At 44.5% G+C, this 22,918-nt stretch overlaps 1 protein-coding gene across 1 annotated transcript in view; it reads right to left on the bottom strand.

Moving 5' to 3' along the window:
* Window positions 1-22,918, bottom strand: part of Actn2 (actinin alpha 2) — a 67,331-nt gene that overhangs the window by 38,890 nt on the left and 5,523 nt on the right. Inside the window, exon 2 of the mRNA XM_057787709.1 lies at window positions 429-543. Coding sequence (XP_057643692.1) covers window positions 429-543 — 115 coding nt within the window. The remainder of the gene's footprint in view (window positions 1-428; window positions 544-22,918) is intronic.

Consider the following 22,918-nt stretch of genomic DNA (forward strand, 5'->3'; position numbering starts at 1 on the left):
TAGGCCGGCTTCAAACTCATGGTGATTCTTTTAATACGAACTAAAATTAAAGGGACGTACTGTTATGTCTAGGCCTAAACATCTGAAAGTTCAGTCTATACAGAATCCATTCTTCACTGGGGGAAAAAACAACAACAAAATCAAACAAACAAATGAAACCAAAAAAAATACCCAACCCAGGTGATCATTCTTTGAAAAAGTTTTTCTTGACTTTGGCCTTGTTCTTTGATATAGGGTCTTACCGCGTAACCCTGGATTTCCTGAAACTTGCTGTGTAGACTAGGCTGGCCTGCAACTCACAGAAATCCATCCGCCTCTGCCTCCCCATTGCTAGGATTAACTGCACCCAGCTTTTTGCCATGTTATAGCCAACCAAGTTCAAAGAATATGTTCATCTTTACAGACACTGCCTGAGCCTGCACACTCACCCGAGATGACTTCCAGAAGCAGCATGAGCTTGAGGCCATTCCTGAAGTCCTCCTCGATGTTCTCGATCTGGGTGCCAGCTTTCCGCAGGTGGGAGTTGCACCAGGCGGTGAAGGTCTGCAAGGAGAACAGACCGGGTGAGCACAGGCCAGGCTGTGAGCAGGCCTCTTCTTCATGGACGCACCTGGCACCTTCGAAAGCAGTGCTTCTCAACCTGTGGGTCACGACCCCTTTGGGGTCAAGTGACTCTTTTACAGGGGTCGCATATCAGATATCCTGCATATCAGATATTTTCATTCTGATTCATAACAGTAGCAAAATTACAGACATGAAGTAGCAATGAAAGCATTTTATGATTGGAGGTCACCACAACATGAGAAACTGTATTAACAGTCTCAGCATTAAGAAGGCTGAGAACCACTGAAAGGGTCTGTCAGACAGTGGGGCTACCTGGGCCTTCTACAGGAAGCAGAGTTCAACGGACACACAAAGGTGAGCATTTGGTACAATCTCCGTGGGGACAAAATCCATTTGTTTGCAACTACAACTTGAGGAATTTTTTACATTTATTTACTTATCTGTTTATTCTGTAGGGGAGAGAGATACACGAGTCAGAGGGGGCACAAGCAGACGTCAGAGGACAGCCTGTAGGTCCCTCCTCTCCTGCCACCAGGTGGCCTCAGGGACAGGCCAGAGGCTGTCGGCTTGGCAACAAGTGCCTCTACCTGCCGAGCCTCTCTCCCTCCTCTTGAGGAGCTTTTACCTTCGGTGAAAAGTGGCTCTACACTGACAATGGCTGCGCCTTCTGAAGAACTCTTACTCTGAAGGAAAGGGACTACATAAGAACATGCTTTTAGTCCTTGAATTCAGCGAAAGTAAGCTTCCCTGCTGAACAGGTACATAAATACGGCTGAAGGAATGTTGAAACTGCTTTCTGTAGAGGGTGGCTGACATTGCGTAGCGTAGAGGAGGGGGGACCCATAACCACTAATTATCGGTTTATCTTGAAAGAACAATAATTTTAAGTTCTCAGCTTAACCAATTAAAACAAATTTGTAGTATATTATTTTAAAAATAAAAATAGTAATACCCTCCTAGGAGCCTATTCTATGCCTTGTGCTGGTTTCTGTATCTTTTAAAGGTTTGTATTACTTTTAATTGTGTGTGTGTATGTGTGTGTGTGTGTGTGTGTGAGAGAGAGAGAGAGAGAGAGAGAGAGAGAGAGAGAGAGAGAGAGAGAGAAAGAGAGTAGGTGTCCATGAGCCCAGTAGATCAGCAGAAGATTGCTCAGGTACCCATGAGCCCAGAGCCGGATCGCCTGGAGCCTGTGTTAGCTACAGCTGGTTGAGAGACACCTGATGAGGGTGTCAGGAACTGAACTTGGGTCCTCTGGAAGAGCACTATATGGTCTTAACCCCTAGGTCATGTCTCTAGCACCTAGACTCTGGATTTTAAACTGGACTAAGCACGGCCCCACCCCGAATGCCGCTAGGTCCTGTCACCTGAAGAAGTTACTGGTACAATTTGCGGCGGAAAACGGACCTCGTGTTAGTGCAGCCCAGCGCCACTCTGTTATTTTTCAAGCTTCTTTTAACTTGGCTTTCACTTGTGTGCTATTTCCTGCCAAAACCAGATCAGCTTCTTTGGGCAGCTGCTGGCTAAGAATGCGAACTGTCCTCTCGTCACAACAGCTGCTGGGCCCAGGGACAAAGTGCCTCACACAACAAGTGGGGGAGGGGTGCGCAGGGGACACATAAAGGGGTCTGTACTCATGATAAGAAAAGTCAACCTCTCCCACACAGGCTGCTTCCATGCAAGCCCAGAAAAAACCACAGTGCCCACGAAAAGCAATTCTCCCAAGTAATAAAGGGACTTTAGTATTTATCATTCATTCAAGAACTACGTGAAGCTGATATAAATTCAATGGCAAATGTGTAAGCATTTTCTTAGATTTACAAAGATCTAATTTGCCTCGAGAGTCTAAACGAATAATTACTTCTCCTAAACACACTTATAGGCATAAACATGGAAGCCCCGACAGACCCAGAACCTACCAATGTGGCAGTTTCTCGTACCAAGTGGCTACGGAAACTTATGTAGCTTCTAAGCTGCACCAGTCACCATTCAAGCGCTCAGTAAGAGGTGGTCGGCCACAGAGAATTCCCAGCAGCACTCTAGATAGTAAGGCTTACTATCTGAAGGCAAGATAGCTACAAGAATGCTGCTTAAGTGTAATCCATATTAATTCTATGTATTTCGGGGCTGGGGGTATTCCTCAATTGGTAGAATACTTGCATGGCATGCATTAGCCCTGTGTCTGGTCTCTAGTACTAAATAAAAACAAGGTTTAATCGTAGCACTTGCAAGGTAGAAGCAGAAGAATAAGGTTATTCCTGGCTACATACAGAGTTTGAGGTCATCCTGGGCTATATACAGAGTTTGAGGTCAACCTGGGCTACATGAGATTCTATCAAAAAAAAAAAAACAAAACAAAAAAAAACCCAAGCAAACGAAAAACAGGGCCAGCAATATGGCTCAGCAGGTAAAGGAGTGTGTCACCAAACCTGATGTCTTAAATTAGATTTCTGGGATCCACATGGTGGAAGGAGAGAATCAACTTCTGAAAGAAGTCTTCACACACACACACACACACACACATTTAAAAAAAATTAAACAATTTTTAAGAACCAACATTACACAACAGAACTGCCTAATCACCTAAAAACTGACAGAGAGGAAAGTATAGCAATGCAAACATTTGTAGAGTTGCTTTTACTTAGGCACCACTTTAAAAAGGACAAAAGGACAAGCTGTAGTAGCTGGTGTCATAGCATTTGCATCCTTCAGCAGTCGGAGTATCAGAAGCACTTCCGTACACAGCCCTGAAGCTGCTCGTGACATCAGCACAGGCTTCAAATACCCCGTGGAATGCCACTCTGATAACGTCTTTTCTTGGGCATAACTACAGTGGAGGCTTCCTATCATACATGTTACAAGGTTGTGCAAATCTAAAGAACAAGGGAAATCTGAACATTCAATGTGTTCAGCGGGGTACAGCCCCAAGAAACAGCCTATCTTTATCTGAGTTCTCCAAAGTACCCACAAAGGGGGGTGGCTGAGCACCATGGAAAGGAGGCTCAGACGGCTCCATGACAATTGCTGGCCAAGAGGCCAGTACATACTGAAATGGAGTTAGAAGGCTTTTCCGAATGTTTAACTTTTTACAGTTTTAATTGTCACAGCCTAGGAACACTGTTCCTACACCTTAGCTATCACAGGGGCTTCTGGGAGAAGTGTTTGGACCCTTAGGATACACAAGACAGCAACAAAACTCTACAACAGTCTGCAGTTTTCTTTGTAGGTATGTAAATATACAGCAACATATATATTTAAGGTCCATGGGAATTGAACCTTGGAAAATTCAAACAGCCACAGAGGTAGGATCACATTACCCTAGGAAGCACCTCGGGACTAGATGCCCCATCTTAAAGGAAAACCTGCACTCTGTTCTCACTGAAGATAGGCTATGGAGGAAGGGACATAAAAGTCTGCCTCACAGTTCACCCCAGAAGCTGCCTGGCCAATCTGTGATCCTCCCCCATCTTCCCCCCAACTCAAACCCTCTGTCACCGCACTAGTCCCACTCCTCTGCATCTAGTGATAAATCCAAGTGTTTTAGATATCTAGAAATAGGTACATAGCTAAGTATAGTGGCGTGTGAATTTAATCCCAGTCACTTGTAAGGCTGAGGCAGGAGGATCATGAGTTCAAGGTCAGTCTGGGCTACGTACCAAGGACCAGTATCACAAAAGGGAGTGAGGCAGCCAAAAGGCGTGTCAGAGGGAGGGTTGGCTGGGTGGCCCAGGGAATAAAGGCAGCTGCTGCCAAGCCTGACAAACCCATATGGTGGAAGGAGAAAAGGGACTCTTAAAAATTGTCCTCCAACACACACACACACACACACACACACACACAGTGGCAATGTACACAAACACACACACAAAAATAAAGATAATAAAAATATTAAAAAAGAGAATTCAGAGTCCCACAGAGAGATTCATGATGGGAATCCCCAAGCCATCTACTCCCCAAAAGGAAGACAAATGAATCTAGTGCTCCAAATAAACTAAGTTTGAAGTCCCAGAGATAAAAGAAGTGCGGTGACAGACACTGACGCTCTGGGTGAAGATTAAATTCACTGCCACTTGACTGAATTTGGAATCACCTAGGAGACACTGCTGGGCATGAGGGAGGAAGAAGGATGCACCCCATCTGGGAGTGGCACCATTCCAGGTACTTTGTCACAGCAAAAGGGAAGAGATACTATGTGTGATCCTTAGACACATGGAGTAAATACAGAATCACTTTCCAGAACACGGAGAATCACAACTCCCAAGGTGCTTTGTGGGCAGTCTACAGGCACAATGGCTTCCCCTTCTAGTGGTACTCATCCCTGGACTCTGATAGGAGCTCTCCAAGCTCAGAAAGCAGCAGAGTGTGGCCAAGATTCTGGTCCTGCTCTGGTAACTTGTTAGTAGTCACTTGCTTTCATCTGGTAAGATTACAGGACACTCAAACCATCCAAAGTTTCTACTTGTGCCACAGTCCTGAAGACGATCCAGAGACTTGGGGGGAAATGCTCCCCAGACCTTGAAACACACAGACAAGGATTAGCAGAAGCATTTTCCCGGGAGCACATGTGAGAGAGGATGGTTCACTTAAGAGCAGGAAAGGCCTTCACAAACAACTTAAATCCACTGCTATTCCCCACAGTGAGATTATAACACAGAACAACATGTGTGCTTAACGGTGAGCACAACTTAGGTCCTCAATGAACTGAGGAGAACATGCGCCATTCAGCTGCTCTGCTTGGTTCTTGGCTTCAGTTTTTAGCCAATTACACCTAATCGTATTTCATCCATTCATAAAATATTTTATTAATTTTTTTCATGAGGAATGTTTTAAGGATAAATGGTTATATCTGTATTTTACATTTCTTAAAATTTTATTTTATGTATATGGATGTTTTACCTGCAGGTATATCTGTGTACCATGTGCATGCCTTGTGCCCACAGAGACGAGAAGGTGTCAGTAGTGATGGTCAGTTGTGAGCTGACACGGGAGTCCTCATGTAAACCGAACATAGGTCTTCTCAAAGAGCAGCCAGTGTTCTCAACCACTGAGTCATCTCTCCAGCCCCATGTAATTTTTTGCTTGTTTTCTTTTATTGTGTAATTATTTTTATTATTCCTCTTTGGCCACATGTGTACCTTAAGAGAGTGTTGCTGGGGACACAGATGGGGACACAAAGACTAATCACAAACTTAGAAGAGTCTGTTTCATCTCCTCCTCCTCTTCTTTTCTCTCCCTCCTTCCCACCTTTGCTATGGCACTTGGGGCAGAACGTAGGACTTCATAAACGCTAGGCAGGTGCTCTACCGCTGAGTATCTCCTCAGTAAAAACAGGGTCTAATTTACTCAAGCTGACCTTGGCTCATGCTGTAGCTCAGGCAAGTCTTGAATTTGTGATTCTCCTGCCTCAGACTTCTAAGCGGCTGGGATTATAGGTCTGTGTTACCAGGCCTGGCCAGGTAACTCTCAGTAAAAAGGTTCTAAGTCTGCTCCATCCCTTCATGCAACCCTCACCACCACCTGCTCTCCACTGCAAATCTTGGCACGATCCTAATACATTGCTCCTCTACTCTTTTGCTCGCCTTCTCTGTCAACAACTTCTACACATAATACACATTCCAGACACATTCTCTAACGTGGAAGGAAACTCCTTGGGGTTTTTCTAAAGGCGATGGACTGGGCTCCACAGAATGATGGTCAAGGGAAGCGGAGAGGTCTTGTGAATTCACCAACAATAAGACAGCATGGTCCATGCGGGCACGGTCGGGAGCCATGGAAGCATGCCATGACTCTGAAGTTACTTGCCATGACCTTAGCTCAGCAAGTCGAGAAGCACACACTGTCTTTTTAAGCCTGCTCTGACACTCGCCCTCCTGAAACCTTCAGGTGGGACAGCCAAAATTTCCCAAAAAAGGAGCAGGGAGGATGGGCAGGGAGCTGAATCCAGTGTGAAAGCATGGCTCAGAACTCACAGTCTATTTCTGACTGTGACACCGGGCAGTTATTTGTCCTTCACATCCTGATGGCTGCCCAGCTATAAAACAGGTACAGTTACTGCCATGATCTGCATTATGAGATGGTTTAAATGGTTGTTAGGAGGAGAAATACAGGAGTGGGCTGCCACTGTCCCCTGGCAAGACGATCCTGAACATACTCTTACAAAAAAAAAAAAATTGAATTAATTTAAACATATATATTACAAACACAATTTTGTTTTAAGTTGATTTTTGAATGCTCCATTTATCATTCTGTTTATAACAATTGCTTTAACAGTGTCTTCTTTTCTACTTCGTAAGTTCCTAATTTGCCAAAATCACTGATTGCCTTCCTGGTTCTTGTTCACTATTTCAGAAGGAAAGGAAGTTTGTTCAGAACCATAATGTTCTCACGGTTTGCATGGCCAGGTACTATGCTACAGGTAGGCAGTTATTTCATGCTTTGCCAACAAACCTCTGCTTAATCTCTAAGATTATGTTAGACACTGTGACATGGGAAACACAGGTCAGCGACCTCTGACTACAGAGTGAGTTCATGGCCAGCCAAATCTACAGGGAGACCCTGTCTTATAAAAAGAGAGAGAGGGGGAGGCAAGGAAATCAGAGAGAGGGATAGGGAAAGGAAGGGAGAAAGGAAAAGAAGAGGAGGAGGAGAGAGAAGATGGATGGATGGATGGATGGATGGATGGGTGGATGGATGGATATGAATCAAGCCGCTTGAGACTCTTACTCAGGTAGGGAAAGCTGTCTCAGAGAGACAACCAATCCTTAGCTGTGATTTAAGCCTGCTTGAGCCGGGGAGATATTCCACCTTTGGTATCTGAGGATAAACACACAGCTGCCTAGCCCAGTTTGTAGGATGTTGCTACCCAGGCTAGAAGGGATACAAGGTCTGTGTTCCAAGAATCCAGATGGCTGCCAAGTCTTCATCTTTCTCAGATTTATCAAGAGCACTGACACCGCAGTTCAGAAACAAACAGCATTGTTACTTTATCTTTGTTTTTCAGCATTGACACCACTGTTCAGAAACAAACAGCATTGTTATTCTATCTTTGCTTGTTTTTTCAAGCCGGTCTCATACAGCCAAATGTTCTGGGAACAGGCATACTCTACACTGCCTTGTCTAGTTTATAAGATGCTGGGGGTGGAATTCACGGTTCATGAATGCTAGGTCTACTAACCGAGTCATACCCTCAGCCCCATAATGAGCTTATCTTTGAAAATTACATTTGTTTAGTGTGTGAGTGTGTGTGTGTGTGCATATGTGCCTGTATGTATGCCATGATGTGCATATGGAGATCAGAAGACAACTAACTGGAGTTGGACCTCTCCTTTTGTTGTGTGGGTCCTGGGAATTAAACTTACGTTGTCAGCCTTGGCGACAGGAGCCTTTACCAATTTTCTGGTCAATGTTAACATATCTTAACTTTATCTGATAAAAAGAATTCAGATCATTAGTTTTGCTGATAAGAGAAATCTTTGCCTATGTAATTAAAAAAAGAACATTATTGCTAAGGGACAATTAAAATAATAAAGTTACACTTAAATCAGGACATGGTTCATAACATACTGGATACACCTCCAATGCCGCCTTTTTCATGTCCCCAGAGGACCAGAGACTGTCCATCCACTTCAGAATGCCACTGTCCACAGTCTCGGTCATGAGTCCATTGGATTTCATTACCAAACATGGCTGCCTTTAAGTGAAGTTCAGGAACAGCAATGGTGGCAAACGTAATGACGTGAAGAGAATGCAAAAGGGAAAAAGAAAGACCTTGTGGATTTCCTCAGGACTCGGGATGCTTTCTAGCCAAGGCCTTGGGACTCGTCAGGGTAGGAATGCTAACAAACACCTCAAGGGCTCATCTCAAGGGCTTCCAGAAGCCCCGCCATCTTCACTGGACACCCGGGCAGAAAAGTAGGGCTCAGCTGGGAACAGTCCTTGGAGTATGGTGGTGTGTCATAACCACTTTCTGTTTGGGGTTTGTTTGTGATAGGGTCTCGGTTGTCTCAGGCTAGCCTCAAACTCCTGCTCCTAGCGCCTGAGTGAGTGTTCAGACGACAGCAAATCTGACATGTGAAGTTCTGGGTGTGGAGCTTTGTACATGCTACGCAAGCACTCTACCACCTAGGTACATCTGTAGCTCAAGCTTTCTTCTTTGAGACAGGGTTCCACTCTGCAGCCCAGGTTGGCCTCACATGTGCAATCCTCCTGCCCCAGCTTCCCAGAATCACAGGTGTGAGCTACCATCATGCTTGGAAGTCTGTTGTTGAATGTGATCTTACTCATCAAACATTCAAAGTGTTACTAAGTTCTTTTTAAAAACCAAAAACACTCACAACGTATATCTGTTCAAGTTCTACATTTAAAAAAAATTATCAAGCCAAACCTAACTGTAGAATTCTCAAACAACAAGAAAGATTCTGTAAGCTGAGAGAGAAGGGAGGGGGCAAAAATATACCAGGCAACTTTAGTGGAGATGATGTATAAAAATAGAATCCACTCATGGGTGATCAAGTGGGTAGCTCACCATGGCTCATCCGGCACTTAGAGAGCCGGTCTTATCCAGATCTGGCCTTAATCAGAAATTCTGAACTGGGAACTTGAGGCTCCAGCTGCCAGACTCATGAGTCTGCCTTTTGTCTAACTCACAGGCTGCTCAGAGTTCAGAAACCCAAGTGCTAAGAAGTTGTGTAGCAAGAAATAATGCTTTTTGGGTTCCTCAACAAAGCTGAGTTTAGCCTGGGGTTTGATATGTGGGAATCTTCCTCAAAATATCCAGAAAAGGGGGAGTGGGGAGAAGGCTCAGCGGTTAATGTGTTTGTTGCACAAGCATGAGGGCCTGAGTTTGGGCCCCCAATCTCTACTTCTGGGGCTCCCACGTCTGGGGGCTCACTGGCCAGCCAAAAGGAAAATGGTGAGCTCAGGTTCTGTAAGACTCTGCCTCAGGAAGACCTGTGATAGTGTCCTCTGGCTTCCACACACACATGCACAAGGGAGTGCACTTATGCACACACAAGCATATATCCCACCTACCCCCAACACACATCCAGAAAGGATGGAAGAAATTATAGTTGGGAACACAGGGGTGGGAAATGGCTGACTAGGTTCCACAGGGAAAGAGCTCCAGTGTATTTCTAAGACCCTTGTACGCTCATCTGTGGTCTACAGCCATACACTTGACAGCAGTGGAAACTCGCCTCTCTAAGCTGGGTATGGCGATTCACATCTGGAATGGAAGAACTTAAGAGGCTGAGGCAGGGGACTGTCACTAGCTCAAGTCCAATGAACATCTTGAAGATGAATTTACCTTTATATGCTTTTATGTAAGAATTGTCTTTACTAATAGAGTCATTCTAATGTATAATCTTTTGTTTTGTTTGTTTGCTTTACGTGACAGGGTTTCTCTGTGCAACAGCTCTGGTTGTCTGGCCTTAAACTCAGAAATCCACCTGTCTCTGCTTCCCAAGTGCTGGGATTAAAGGTGTGCGTGCATCATCGTCATCATCACCCAGCTAACAAATAATCTTTAAGATTTATTTTATTATTGTACGTGGGCATATGTACATGGGGTTTAGAACAACAGGTAGCATGAGCTAAACAATGTGGGTGCTGGGAACTGAACTCAATTCTTTGCACTAATATACACTAATATGTATATTGTAATATCGTTATAATATATAATTATGTTAATATATTATGCATGAGATGGATATGTACAGGTTCCATGCCTGGAAGAGTGCCCGTCAAAGGAGTATGTTGGGTGTCCCGTTCTATCCCTCCTTTCTTTGTTCCTTTCGGACAGGGTCTCTCATTAAACTTGGTGCTAGGCTAGCGGCCAAAGAGTCCCATCTCTGCTCCCACACATTGCTGGGGTTACAGGTGCACACAGTCACACCCAGCTTTTACATGGGTGCTGGAGATTTGAACTTTGGTCCTCTTGCTTGCACAGCAAGAGCTTTTACCCAATGATCTACTCCTCCAACTTAAACTTGATGGATTTTGATGAAAGTAAACAGTACTTAAGACAGGAGCAAGGCATCTATTACTTGCTCTTACATTGCAGTATGCCCCTTTTGTCCCACAAAACCAGTTAACTGTCCTAAATCATGGTTCCCACATCCCTTTTCCATGTCAAATTTTTCCTTAAAGCACAACATAGCCAGGCATGGTGGTGCATACCTGACATCCTAAAATAAGGGACAAAAAGGCAGGAAGATCAGGAGTTCAAGGCCGAGCCTGGACTACACAGTGATTTTTCAGGCTAGCCTGGGCTACACAATGAGTTCTAGCTATATAGTGAGGCCAGTTTCAAAAGGTCAAAACTAAATGGAACCCAGTCTGTATCCTCACATTCCCTCTGATACTGAATCCATAAGCAATGTTGGATTTAGGTTGACTTATTTAGCATTTTTTTCTGCCTCACAAAGATCTTACATTTATGAAGAAGCCAAGCAGCTTCCATCTGTTGATCTCCTCCTGCTCGGGAGAAGTCCCACACCACTCCAACACTGCTTGCAGAAGTCCCATTACTCACGCTCCCGAGTCTTGTTTTTCAGCTGTGATTACTCATCTCCTGACAGCCTTACCTTGGAGTTGAGCTGTCTGCTGAGAACAAACACACTGAGGCTCTGAGCACTCAGGCTAGCTGATAATGCATGCTCACTCAAGGAACATTGTTCAAATTCTCAAAACAACCTTTAAAACATTTATTTATTTATTTCTATTTTTATGTGTATGGGTGTTTTGCCTGCATGTGTCTGCACCATGTATGTGCCTGATGCCCATGGAGGTCAAAAGATACATGTAGCTCTGAGTTATGTGGGTGCTGGGAATCGAACCTGGGTCCTCAAGAAGAGCATCTGAGGCTCTTAACAGCTGAGTCATCTCTCCAGTCTCCCAAAACAATTTTGTTTTGTTTTGTTTTTAGACAGGGTCTCATTATGTAATCCTTGCTGGCCTGAAAATCACAGAGATTCTCCTGCCCATGTGCCACCACACCTGGCTTTAAAACAAAATTTAAATTTAAAACAAGCAAGCAAACAAAAAAACCTGAGGCTGGCAAAAGGGCTGATCACCAAGCCTGACAAAATGAGTTTGACACCCGGAACCCACTGATAGAAGGACCAGCTCCTAAAGTTGTTCTCTGACCTTCACAAGCATGCTTACAAGTGTTTACACACACACACACACACACACACACACACACACACACACACACACACAATGAATAAGAAAACAGAAAAAAAGCTTTAAGCTCATATATATGACCTCTTCTGCTAATTTTTCCCTAGTGTTGGGAGTGGAACCCAGGGCTCTGGCACACGCTGGGTAAGTGCTCTGTCACTGAGTTACACCCAGTTCCCATGCATCCTCTCTTCCAAAGAAGGGTCACAGCTGATCTTGGGAAAGCCTTTTAACTGTCAACAGTGAAGACAAGAACTATGGGATTCTTCCTCGACTATTTTAAGGCTAGACGCATACGTTAAACTGAGCCAGCATCTTCATAATGAAAGTCTAATCCACTTTCTCTGTAAAAGGTGAAGTGGGTGGCGTGAACACAGAGGCTCGCATGAAAGCTACTGGGGTCCTCCTGCACGCTTTAATGTTGTGCTAGGCCAAGAGCCCAGCTTACCCACTAGCCTGGTATTCTGTGGAGTCACACCTGCCTCCCGACTTGCATGAGATGGTGAGAGAATTCCTCCAAGGACTTACTAGTAACCATGGGATTGATCCTGAGCTATGCTTCCCAAAATAACTGACTCCCCAGTAGCGAGGGAGCCAGGCACGGCCCGGAGCTCCCTGCAGGGCATGCCCAACTGTTGCTCAGTTTAGTATATACTTTGCTCATTCTCTTCCTGAGTGAATCCAAAGCTTAAAGAAAAGCACACTGATATTTCCCCCCTCAGCCCATCCAGAAACTGGGGAAGCAGCTTGTATCACACAGACAGCAAACTATTCTTTAATTCAAGTTCACCATACTGTTACTATTCTGGGGGACCCAAATAAATGGCTGCCTACACAGAGGGATGAAAGCATTCATTTGGGAGGAAGCAGCTTTCTGGAATGCACCATATCGTCTGCATTGCTGCCCCAGACCTCAGCCAGGTACAGGCACAGCTTTCCTTACATATGGGGGAAACGCTCACCATATGGCAAAAACACAGGGAAGTTGGGCATTTCCAGCATCCTGCTGACTCCACACAGCAAGTAGCCAGGCTGGGATTTCTCCATTAGGAAGGTTCCCTAAGGAGAGATGACTCAGAGATGAAGAGCACCAACTACTTACTCTTCCTGGGACCTGCGTTCACTTCCCAACACTCCCAACAACAGGCTGTTGCTCTAGTTCCAGATGACCTTGATGCCCTCTTCTGACCTTCACAGGCACCAGGTATGCACCGATACATACACAGGCATACATGCAGGCAAGACACCCATACACATTTTTTTTTTTTTTTTTTGAGACAAGGTTTCTCTATAGCTTTGGAGCCTGTCCTTGAACTAGCTCTTATAGACCAGGCTGGTCTTGAACTCACAGAGGTCCTCCTGCCTCTGCCTCCCGAGTGCTGGGATTAAAGGCGTGCGCCAGCACCACCCAGATTTTGTTTTTAATTTTAAAGAAAGCTCCCTAAAAATGCTCACGAAAGTGCAGAATGAATTCTTGGTTTCTTTTTTTTTTTTTGAGCCATTGCAGACGATTCCACGCTGTGGCTTAAAAGAGACAAGCACACGCTTCTACACCACTGCTCACTGCCATCTAGGAGGCACTGGGACAAAATGTTTTCAGTTTTTCTCTGATATATGCCTTTTCACTGTCTCTCACCTTCATATTTCACAATGAACACACATCACTTATGCAAGTACTTTGAAATACGGCTTAGAGAAATAATTTGGAGGGCCAACAAGTCACTGGGCTCAGTGGGGTAAAGGCACTTACCCCAAGCCTGATAACCTGAGCTCAGTCCTTGGAATTCACGTGGTGAGGAGAATCAGCCCCTGAAAGTTGTCCTTTGATCTCCACGGCACATGGGTGTGCACATGCACACAAATACTAAATAAATTCAAAAAGTTTCTTAAAATTTTAAATAATGTGGACTGTTGGGATGTAGCTCAGCGGTACAGCACTTGCCTTAAATATATCAGGCCCTGGGTTGGTTTAAAGCTTGCACCATAAATGGGAAAAAAAAAATTGAGTATCTCTTATCTCCCAAGCTGGCCTTAAATTCCCTACGTAGCTGAGGCTGACCTTAAATTCCTTGTGTAGCTGAGGCTGGCCTTGAACTCCCAGTGCAGCTGAGGCTGGCTTTGAACCACTAGCTGATCCTTTTACTTCTATTCCCAATGCAGGGTTACAAACATATGCCACCGAGCTTGGTTTTTATGAGGTGTGAAGATGGAACCCAGGGTTTCACGTACAACTGGCAAATTTTCTACCATCTGAACTTTAACTCCAACCCCAAAATTATATAAAATTTGCTAGCCCCTTCCCTCCCTCCGTCCCTCCCTCCCTCCCTCCCTCTCTCTCTCTCTCTCTGAGACAGTCTTATGGAGCCTAGATTGGCCTTGGACTTGGTACGTAGCCGAGGGTGACCTTGAGATCTTGATCCTACAGGCACAGACCACCAGGCCAGACAAAGCTCATCTCTTACTAAGGTGATAACTAAAGATTCTTTGCATATGCGTGTGAAAACCCCTATATTCCAACACCACATGCGCAGTTCAAAGGATGAAGGTACATCCTGTCCGAGCTGGTACTGAGGAAGACAAATCCTTTGGAATCCTGCAGATCCAGTTACCAGATGCCAGTTCCAGCAATAGAGGTCACTGTCACACACCAAGCATCTCTGACATGGTTTTTCCTGCTTCCTGACCAAGTCCTTAAAGGGCTCAAGCAGTAACACGCCACCTGTGTCTCATTAGGGAATGAAAGGAAATGGCTCCTCGAACATGACTTCAGAACACAGTAAATATATTTATCTCTAAATTTTCAAGCACCCAAACTTAGAAATGAATTCCTGTAATTCTAAGAAGTCTTAAACTATTAGAAAAACAAAGCAAGATGTCTGACTTTGCTATGGATTCAGATATTTAAAGATTTGTTTTTATTTATGTGCAAGCGAGGGTGTATGTGTGTGTGCACAGTTGCCTAAGAAGGCCAGAAGAGGGCATCTGATTCCCTGGAGCTGGAGTTACAGATGATTGAAAGCCACTTAAAATCGGTATTCAGAATTGAACTTAGGTCCTCAGGAGGGGCAGCAACTTGCCCTTAACCACCAAGTCTTCTCTCTAGCTTCCTAGTTCATGTATTTAAATAACATTTAAATATTAGCTCTTCAAATGTACAAATAAGCATTCTTAATGCCTGGTGCAGATTAATATCGAATTGCATGATGCATGAGAATAAATGCTTATGAAACCACGTACACAGCACATAAAATGAACGAAAAGTAATAGAGACACACAGGGTTGAGCTGGTCCCCAGCAGGAGGGATGCTCACCCATTAAGAGCACTGACTGCTCCTGTAGAGGACCCAGGTTCAGTTCCCAGCATGTATGGCAGTTCCTAACGGTCTGTAACTCCATTTCCAGGGGATCCAACTCCGTCTTCGGCCTCCATGGGCACCAGGCACCCGCATAGTGCACAGGCATACATGTAGCAAAATATCTATACATATAAAATAGTAATCTTTAAAAATAAAACAAAATACTGGTGATCCCAGAAAGGTAGGTATTGGTAACCTTTTCTTTCATGATTAAAATGTCATGTCAAGAGCATCAGAGATTAGAATTTGGGTCTTAGGTTTAGTGGGCCACAGATGGAGCACAGAGGAAGCACAGCAGGAAGCACAGGACCTTGGGGAGGAAGGAAGGCTTCCAAACCAGGAGAGGCAGCAGGACTTAGTGCCGCAAGCCTGCTGTCTCATCTGCTTGGAGGCTGAGACAGGACAATCATGAGTTTAAGGCCAGAGTACAGAGTAAGCTCCAGACAAGCCTGGACACTTTGTTGAGATCCTGTGTTAAAATATAAAGCAAAAGGAGGCTGGCAATGTGCTCAGTGGGTGAAGCTCTTGATTCGCTTCCTAGACTGCAAAGAAGACAGGAAAAACAAAACGAATGGTAAATCCTAGGTAAACCACGAATGCCCATTAACTGGGGCCTAGTAGCTATCCTGCAAAGTGTCTGTAACATAAATATCCCTTTTCCTTTGAAAACTGAACATACCCTATTTGTGAAACTTGGATCTTCCCCATCATGAGAGGAATGGATGTATTTTATTCTCTATTTCTACACATTTTTGAAATTTTTCATAACAAGAAGTCAAATAAAATCAAAATTTATTTAAGCATAATGTGATTCTCTGCACTATCATTTTTCAATACTCTAGGCTCCAGGGAGATCTGACCTCAGAATGTGTTCTTGCAGACAGACAGACATCTGTGGGAGGATAGCTCTAACCTCAACTCTTGGCTTTAAACACACCATATTTTGCTTCCCTGAAGGAGGTAGCTCCACTTGGGGGCTTTGTGTTCTTGATTAAGGACCTTGAAGATATCAGACAACAGTGGTAAAACAGTCTCTCACTGAGTTAAAAGCCAGTCATGGAGGTACCAGTCTTTAACCCTGGCACTTGAGAAGCTGAGGTGGGGGAACTTTTAGTTCAAAATGAGCCTGGGCGCAGAGCAAGAGACTTTCACAAAAAGTAGGGTGGGCCAAAGTCAACTCAGTTGGCAGAGTGCTTACCTGCCCCCGCCCCCGACAATGTAGTTTTTGGGAGTCAGCATTAAGAATTTCATGTTTTAATTATTTCTATTACATATATTTACTTTGTGTTGTGGGGGAGGACATGGCTGTACACATACCGCAATTCAACTATGGAAGTCACAGGGCAACATTCAGGAGTTGGTCCTCTTCTTCCACCATTTGGGTTACCAGGATTAAACTCAAATACCAGCACCTTTATCCTCTGAACCATCTTTCTCTCTGTGTAGCTGATGACTATGAACTTCTGATTCTCCTGCCTTCGCCTGTTAAGTGCTGGAATTATAGGTGCCACCACAGTGGGTTTGTATAGTGTTGGTGATCAAACATGGGGCTTCATGCATTGGGGCAGGCATTATACTAACTGTGCTATATAGTCCCAGCTAAAATTCTAGACTTTTGCTCTGGGTTGTTGGTTATAGATCTGAGCAGAGAGCAATAAAAACAAAACTAGTTGAATATCTTTTTTTTTTCATTTTTATTTACTTGTATGGGTATCTTGCCTGCATGTCTAGCTGTGCACCCCCTTGAGTGCCTAGTTTCCACAGAGACCAGAAAAGGACTTCAGGTTCCCAGAAACTGGAATTACAGATGGTTGTAACCTGCCACGTAGGTGCCAGGAACTAAGCCTGGGTGTTTTGTAAGAGCAGCTAGTGCTCTTCCCAAGAGGTCGTCTCTTCAGCCACCACCCACCCCTTTCTAACCTACCCTTAGAGCTAAGAAGTTTGGACCTGAAATCTAGTTTTACCACTTAGAGTCTAAAAATATGCAAGAAAGTAACTGGCAACTCTATTCTTTTACTGAATTTTAATTGTAAGAGAAAATGCATCTTTTTCATTCAGACAAAATTCGGTGTGCATTTTCTAGCTACCGTTTCCCCATCTTCAGCAGCCATTCGGCAGGCGAGTCCACATCGCTGAGTAAAAACTGAAGATAAAAATGTGTGTCTTGCACGATTTTTGTGAAATCAAGAGGTGATATATATATGGTTAAAATGGTGTCTAGAAATTCTCAAAACAGTTTCGCCTCCGCTTCATACAGTGAAGAGTTTAGGGTACCAGAATGATGTGCCAAAATCCCTTCCTACACACACCTTTTTAAAGCCCACTTGTAAAAAGAAAAGAAAATCCATACATTAAAATAACACTTTTACTGTCTGCTTGGGTTTTGCTTTTAATTGGGGGATTAGCATTATATTGAAAGAAAAGTTCCTTCTCTAACATACACGGCCAAAATATTCAACAGAATCGTCAATCACTTCAAATTGCATAAAAGTGTGTAAAACGTGAACCCACAGCGTCTATCTTTCCTGCTCACCTGTCTCCCATCAGCATATTTGTTTCCTTTTAAAAACAATTCTAAAAGGACATTTATTTATTTATGTGTATGCATGTGTTCTACAGTACACATGTCGGAGTCAGAGGACAACTTCCAGGAGTTGGTTCTCTCCTATCACGTAGGTCCCAGGAATCAAACTCAAGTTGTCACTCTTAGTGGAAAGCGCCCTTACCCCTGAGCCATGTTGCTGACCCACTGTGCTAACAAACAAACAAACATTCTCTACAGGTGAATCTCTGACCTAGCAACATTCTGTGTTTCCCTCACCATTTTCATGACTGAAACTATCCATATGTAAAATAGTTGTGCTTTTTAACCTTAAGATAAAATATCTATGTACGGATGACTCATCTTAGTTTTTTAAATGATGAAATAGGGAGTTAAGTGTTGACTCGTGCCTGTAATTCCAGCACTTGGAAGACAGGGCAGGAAGGAGCAAGAGTTCAAGGCCACCACAGTCTATAAACTGAAACGCTGCCTCAGAAAGGAGGAAAAATGTGTGTGTGTGTGTGTGTGTGTGTGTGTGTGTGTGTGTGTGTGTGTAAATTAATACTGATGTTTAACTCTACACCTGCTATGTTAAGATAAAAAAAAATCTATGTTTTTCAGTAATCCTTACAAATTTTCAATGCTGTCACCCTCGATAAAGTCCACCAGTGGTGGGCAGAAAAGTTATCCACAGACTTGAGCACACACCCTCAAACAATCCCTCACAGCTTTAGCTTCCTTTGAAAGTGTGAACTGTCTCATGAAGAGATGTTCCATTCTGTGGTAGCGGAGCCCCAGGCTTCTGCTCCAGAAAGTGGATCTGGGATCGCTGCTGAGGCTCTATCAGGGTACCAGGGGCAATTTCTCCAGAAGGAAAACTTGGCGACAGCTTGACAAATTTATGGTCCCAAGCTGTGTAATTGTGCACGTTTTCATCCGGAAAAGCACAGCTTTTCTCGGTTGCTGTCACCTCATCCTCTGGAGCCCTCTACTCTCCCCTGGGTCCTCCCTGGTCGCCATCTCTGCCTGAACTCTAGCCTTGCTCTTTCCTCAATCCACATCCCACAGTTTAACTCCTCACAACGCCCCCAACACTTCCCTCGCTACCTGAAAAGTAAAAGCCATGGGAGATGAGGTAGAACGGCCACAGCTCAGTTCCTCAGGCTGGCTCTTCTGTGCTCCTGGTAGTGAACGCTGAATACAGTCTGAGGCTGACAGTGTGGGAGAAGGGGCTTCATGGTGTTTAGTAATCACAGCTTAGGGAAGCCAGAATCCTCTGTTCTACCCAATACACACGCAGTACCTCTCCCGGCAATCACTGTCTTCACATCTTGTCTATTACAAAGTCACTTGAAAATGCTTTTTGTTGCTGTCCTGAGACAGCATCTCCTAATCTCCCAGTACTTTGGCCTGGCCTTGAATGCAGAGAGGAGCTCAAGGTGACTTTGGAGTCCATCTTCCTTCCTCTACTTCCCTAGTCAAAAGATTCCTTATGGCTTTCAAAGAGGAGGTTTCTTGTGCGCCCCTGTGGTCTCAGTTACAATTACCTGCACAGAACTTAGCTGTGGCCTCGTTCTACATACGACTCCCACTTTCCCAAACCACCTCATACTCCTCCACTGAACCATGCGGCTTAACAATCAGAGTCTGTTCCAAACTTCTCACGTTCTACCCCTTACGCACACGCTACTGTACCAGACACCACAAAGAATCTATTTTCAAAGTATATAGCAATTTGTACAGACAATGATAAACAAATTTATTTTCCCCCTTGACAAAGCAAATGACTCATGAGAACTCAGTCATGTTAATGTCAGGTACAGGACATAAAACATGATATACACTAATGCTGCAAAGACCAGTGTGGCTCCAGGGTCTCACATACTATGTGGCATAATATATCTATTCTTCATTTTCTTTTATAAAAAAAATACATCTCTTATTTCTTCTTTATATTGCACATATTAATTATACAATAATAGGTTTCATTATGGCATGTTCAAAGACATACAAATACTTTAAAAATATATTTTTTAAATTTTCTGCATGTATTTTGCCTGCATGCAGTCTAAGTACCATATGCATGCAGTACCCACAGAGACCAGAAGAAGTTGGTGAATCCTCTGGAACTGGAGTTATGGACAGTTGTTAGTCACCATGTGGGTGCTGGGATTTGAACCTGGGACCTCTTCAAGAACAAGGGCTCTTAATGACTGAGCAATCTCTCCAGCCCTATGTATTTCAATCACCTTCTATTACCTTCTTCTAGTTCATTCCCATTCTTGCTGATCCCATTCCTCATCCTAACAAGTTTCCCTTCTCATTTCACCTCTCTCTCTCGCTCTCTCTCTCTCTCTCTCTCTGTGTGTGTGTGTGTGTGTGTGTGGCGGGGGAGTGGATGTGTGTGCACACACACACATATATCTGTGAATATGCACTGTGTGGCACAGTGGAGGAGAGGACAACTTTACAGAGCGAAGTTCTCTCTTCACCTATGTGAACTCTGGGGATTAAACTTGGGTCATCAGGCTTGTAAGGAAGTGCTTTTGCACACTGAGTCATCTTACTGGCCCCATTTTAAAGTTTTAAAAGCACTGCAGAACAAGGTTAGTTGGAATTGAAAGAGTTATAAAACTCTTTAAGAAAAAAAGGGGGAGGGGAACATAGAAGGCTGGAAACATCCCATAACCACCTGTAGCTCCAGCTCCAAGGGATCAAATGCCTTCTGGCATCCAAGAAAAACTGTACACATATGCATACCCCACCCACACATACACATAACTTTAAAAAAAAAACTATTAAACTTTTGTTTAATTTTTAATTAAAAAACTAATTATATTCACTGTTTTCAGAAAGATGGTTCATAATCTGTTCATTCAATAAATATGAGCAAAGCCTCTGTGTAATGAGAGACACTTCTGAGCCCTGGTTAGGAGACAGTGTATCAAGACACTCCCATCGCCGGGCGGTGGTGGCGCACGCCTTTAATCCCAGCACTCGGGAGGCAGAGGCAGGTGGATCTCTGTGAGTTCGAGACCAGCCTGGTCTACAAGAGCTAGTTCCAGGACAGGCTCCCAAACCACAGAGAAACCTTGTCTTGAAAAACCAAAAAAAAAAAAAAAAAAAAGACACTCCCATCCCAGCAGGCAGGCCTCCCAGAGTGGAGATGCTGGGATGGGAGATGGGGGAGATTGGCTCTTAGAAGTGGAGAGAGGAGAGGGGGATGTATATAAAATAAAGGAGCAGGTAAAACACGATGAAGGACAACGGGGGGGCGGGGGTCCTGCAGCTATAGCTCTATGGTCACGCCCTTTCCTGAGATGCACTAAGCCTTGGGTTCAGTTTCCAATACTGTCAAAAGAAAGAGGAGGAGGAGGAGAGAATGAGAGGACAGGAAGGAAGTGGTGGTGGTGGTAGCAGCAACAGACACCTCAACTAGGCTCATGTCTTTCCAAGATCGTTCTTACCAGAGCCATGGAAAAAAGCTGGTGACAAGCCAGCGCACAGGGAAAGAACTGCATAGGAAACCACCACCTTTGCTAGGGCAGGAAGTGTGGAAGCATGAAGGACTTAGCAATGGGACAAGAAGAAGAAGGAGTGGGTCTAGAGGAAGGACTTCAGGATGTGACACCATGGGAACCAGTGACTGATGGACCACAAACATGTAGGAGACAGGATGGCTTCTTGATACGGTCATCAGTGACTTTGGAAGAGAATGACAGTGACATTCACACTGTGTCCATTCATCTGCTCACCACCAGGGCTGATGTGCCAATTCCCGTCACTTTCCAGGTTAGAACACTGGGGGAAGAGCGTGTTTATGCCTGGGCGAGCCCATGCTCAGAGCCGTGTTTGTGCAAAACACAACAAAAAAACTACACTAGCCGGGCGGTGGTGGCGCACGCCTTTAATCCCAGCACTTGGGAGGCAGAGGCAGGAGGATCTCTGTGAGTTCGAGACCAGCCTGGTCTACAAGAGCTAGTTCCAGGACAGACTCCAAAGTTACAGAGAAACCCTGTCTCGAAAAACCAAAAAAAAAAAAAAAAAAAAAAAAACTACACTATAACTTTCCTGGGACTTCTATGGAAAGACCCACAACAAGGGCTGGCAAGAGGGCTCAATCAGTAAAGAGCCTGTTGCTTAAACATGAGGATCTGAATTCAGAACCCCAGCATACAAGTAAAAAATCAGTTCCAGAGGCATGTATCTGTAAAACCTGTGCTACGGAGGCCGAGACAGTAGGCTCTCTGGTGCAGGCCAGGCAGTCTTGCTGAGCCAGTGAGTTTCGGGTCTCTCACTGATAAAACATCCTCCTCAAAATAATAAGGTGGGAAGAGACTGAGTATGACACCTAATATTAACCTCTGTCCACCCCCCACACACACACACACGTGAACCTGCACACACTGAACACGCAGGAGGCCACGTTCCTGCACTGAAGAAGAGTTCCCTTCCTCTGAAATAGGCAGAGCGCAGCATTTAAGTTTACCTCCCCACCATTAGCATTCTCTTCCTTCTGGAAGAACTAGTCCCGTTCCCAGGGAAACGGAGGCAGAGTTCTGACTGTCCTCCAACGGATTCCATACCGACTCCTCTGCATGGCTCTCCGCCCACTCCAGCCTGCGCCTTTTCCATGGGCGTCTCCTAGCTGCAGCAACCAACTGCAGGCTTTCTGACAGCTCTCTGACACTGCGTTAATTAAGGTTCCCAGTTAAGACTTCTCTTCCTCCTCCCACGTGCAAAGAAAACCGTATTTTGGTCTCACGTTTCTTACTTGATGAATCTGCCTGAAAGGACAGGGTGCATCCTATTCCCAACGAGGAAAGATAAAAACAGTGATTTGGGGCATCTTAGAACCTCTCAAGCAAACTAAGCATGTATTTGTAACAACTGTTTCCTTGGGTGGGATGTGTGGGCTTCCTAAATCTCACATAAGAGTTCTGACCTCACTTCCTTATCTCTCTACTCCCAAAGCTTGCTCTAGTCCTGTAAGGCCATCTAGAACTCTAATCTCTCCTCCCTAGACACGGGGACTAGCCACTTTGAATGGGGCTGTTCATGCCCTGTGCTAAATAATGATACATCCTGTAAGTAGTGTCCATCCAGACAATCTTTCTGGCTGATAAGGAGATATTCTCATTAGACACTGTTACTCTCAGTGCCTCTGACACCAGTTGTCGGTGCAGCAACACTCACTGGGAAGATCACATCTGCTGAATTAGATTGGTCCAACAGTCTACCATGGTCCAGGGGGTTATGTGGTCCTCATTTCTCTCTA

The sequence above is a fragment of the Chionomys nivalis genome, chromosome 13 (genome assembly GCF_950005125.1).
Source record: "Chionomys nivalis chromosome 13, mChiNiv1.1, whole genome shotgun sequence".
In the NCBI taxonomy this organism is placed as follows: Eukaryota; Metazoa; Chordata; class Mammalia; order Rodentia; family Cricetidae; genus Chionomys; species Chionomys nivalis.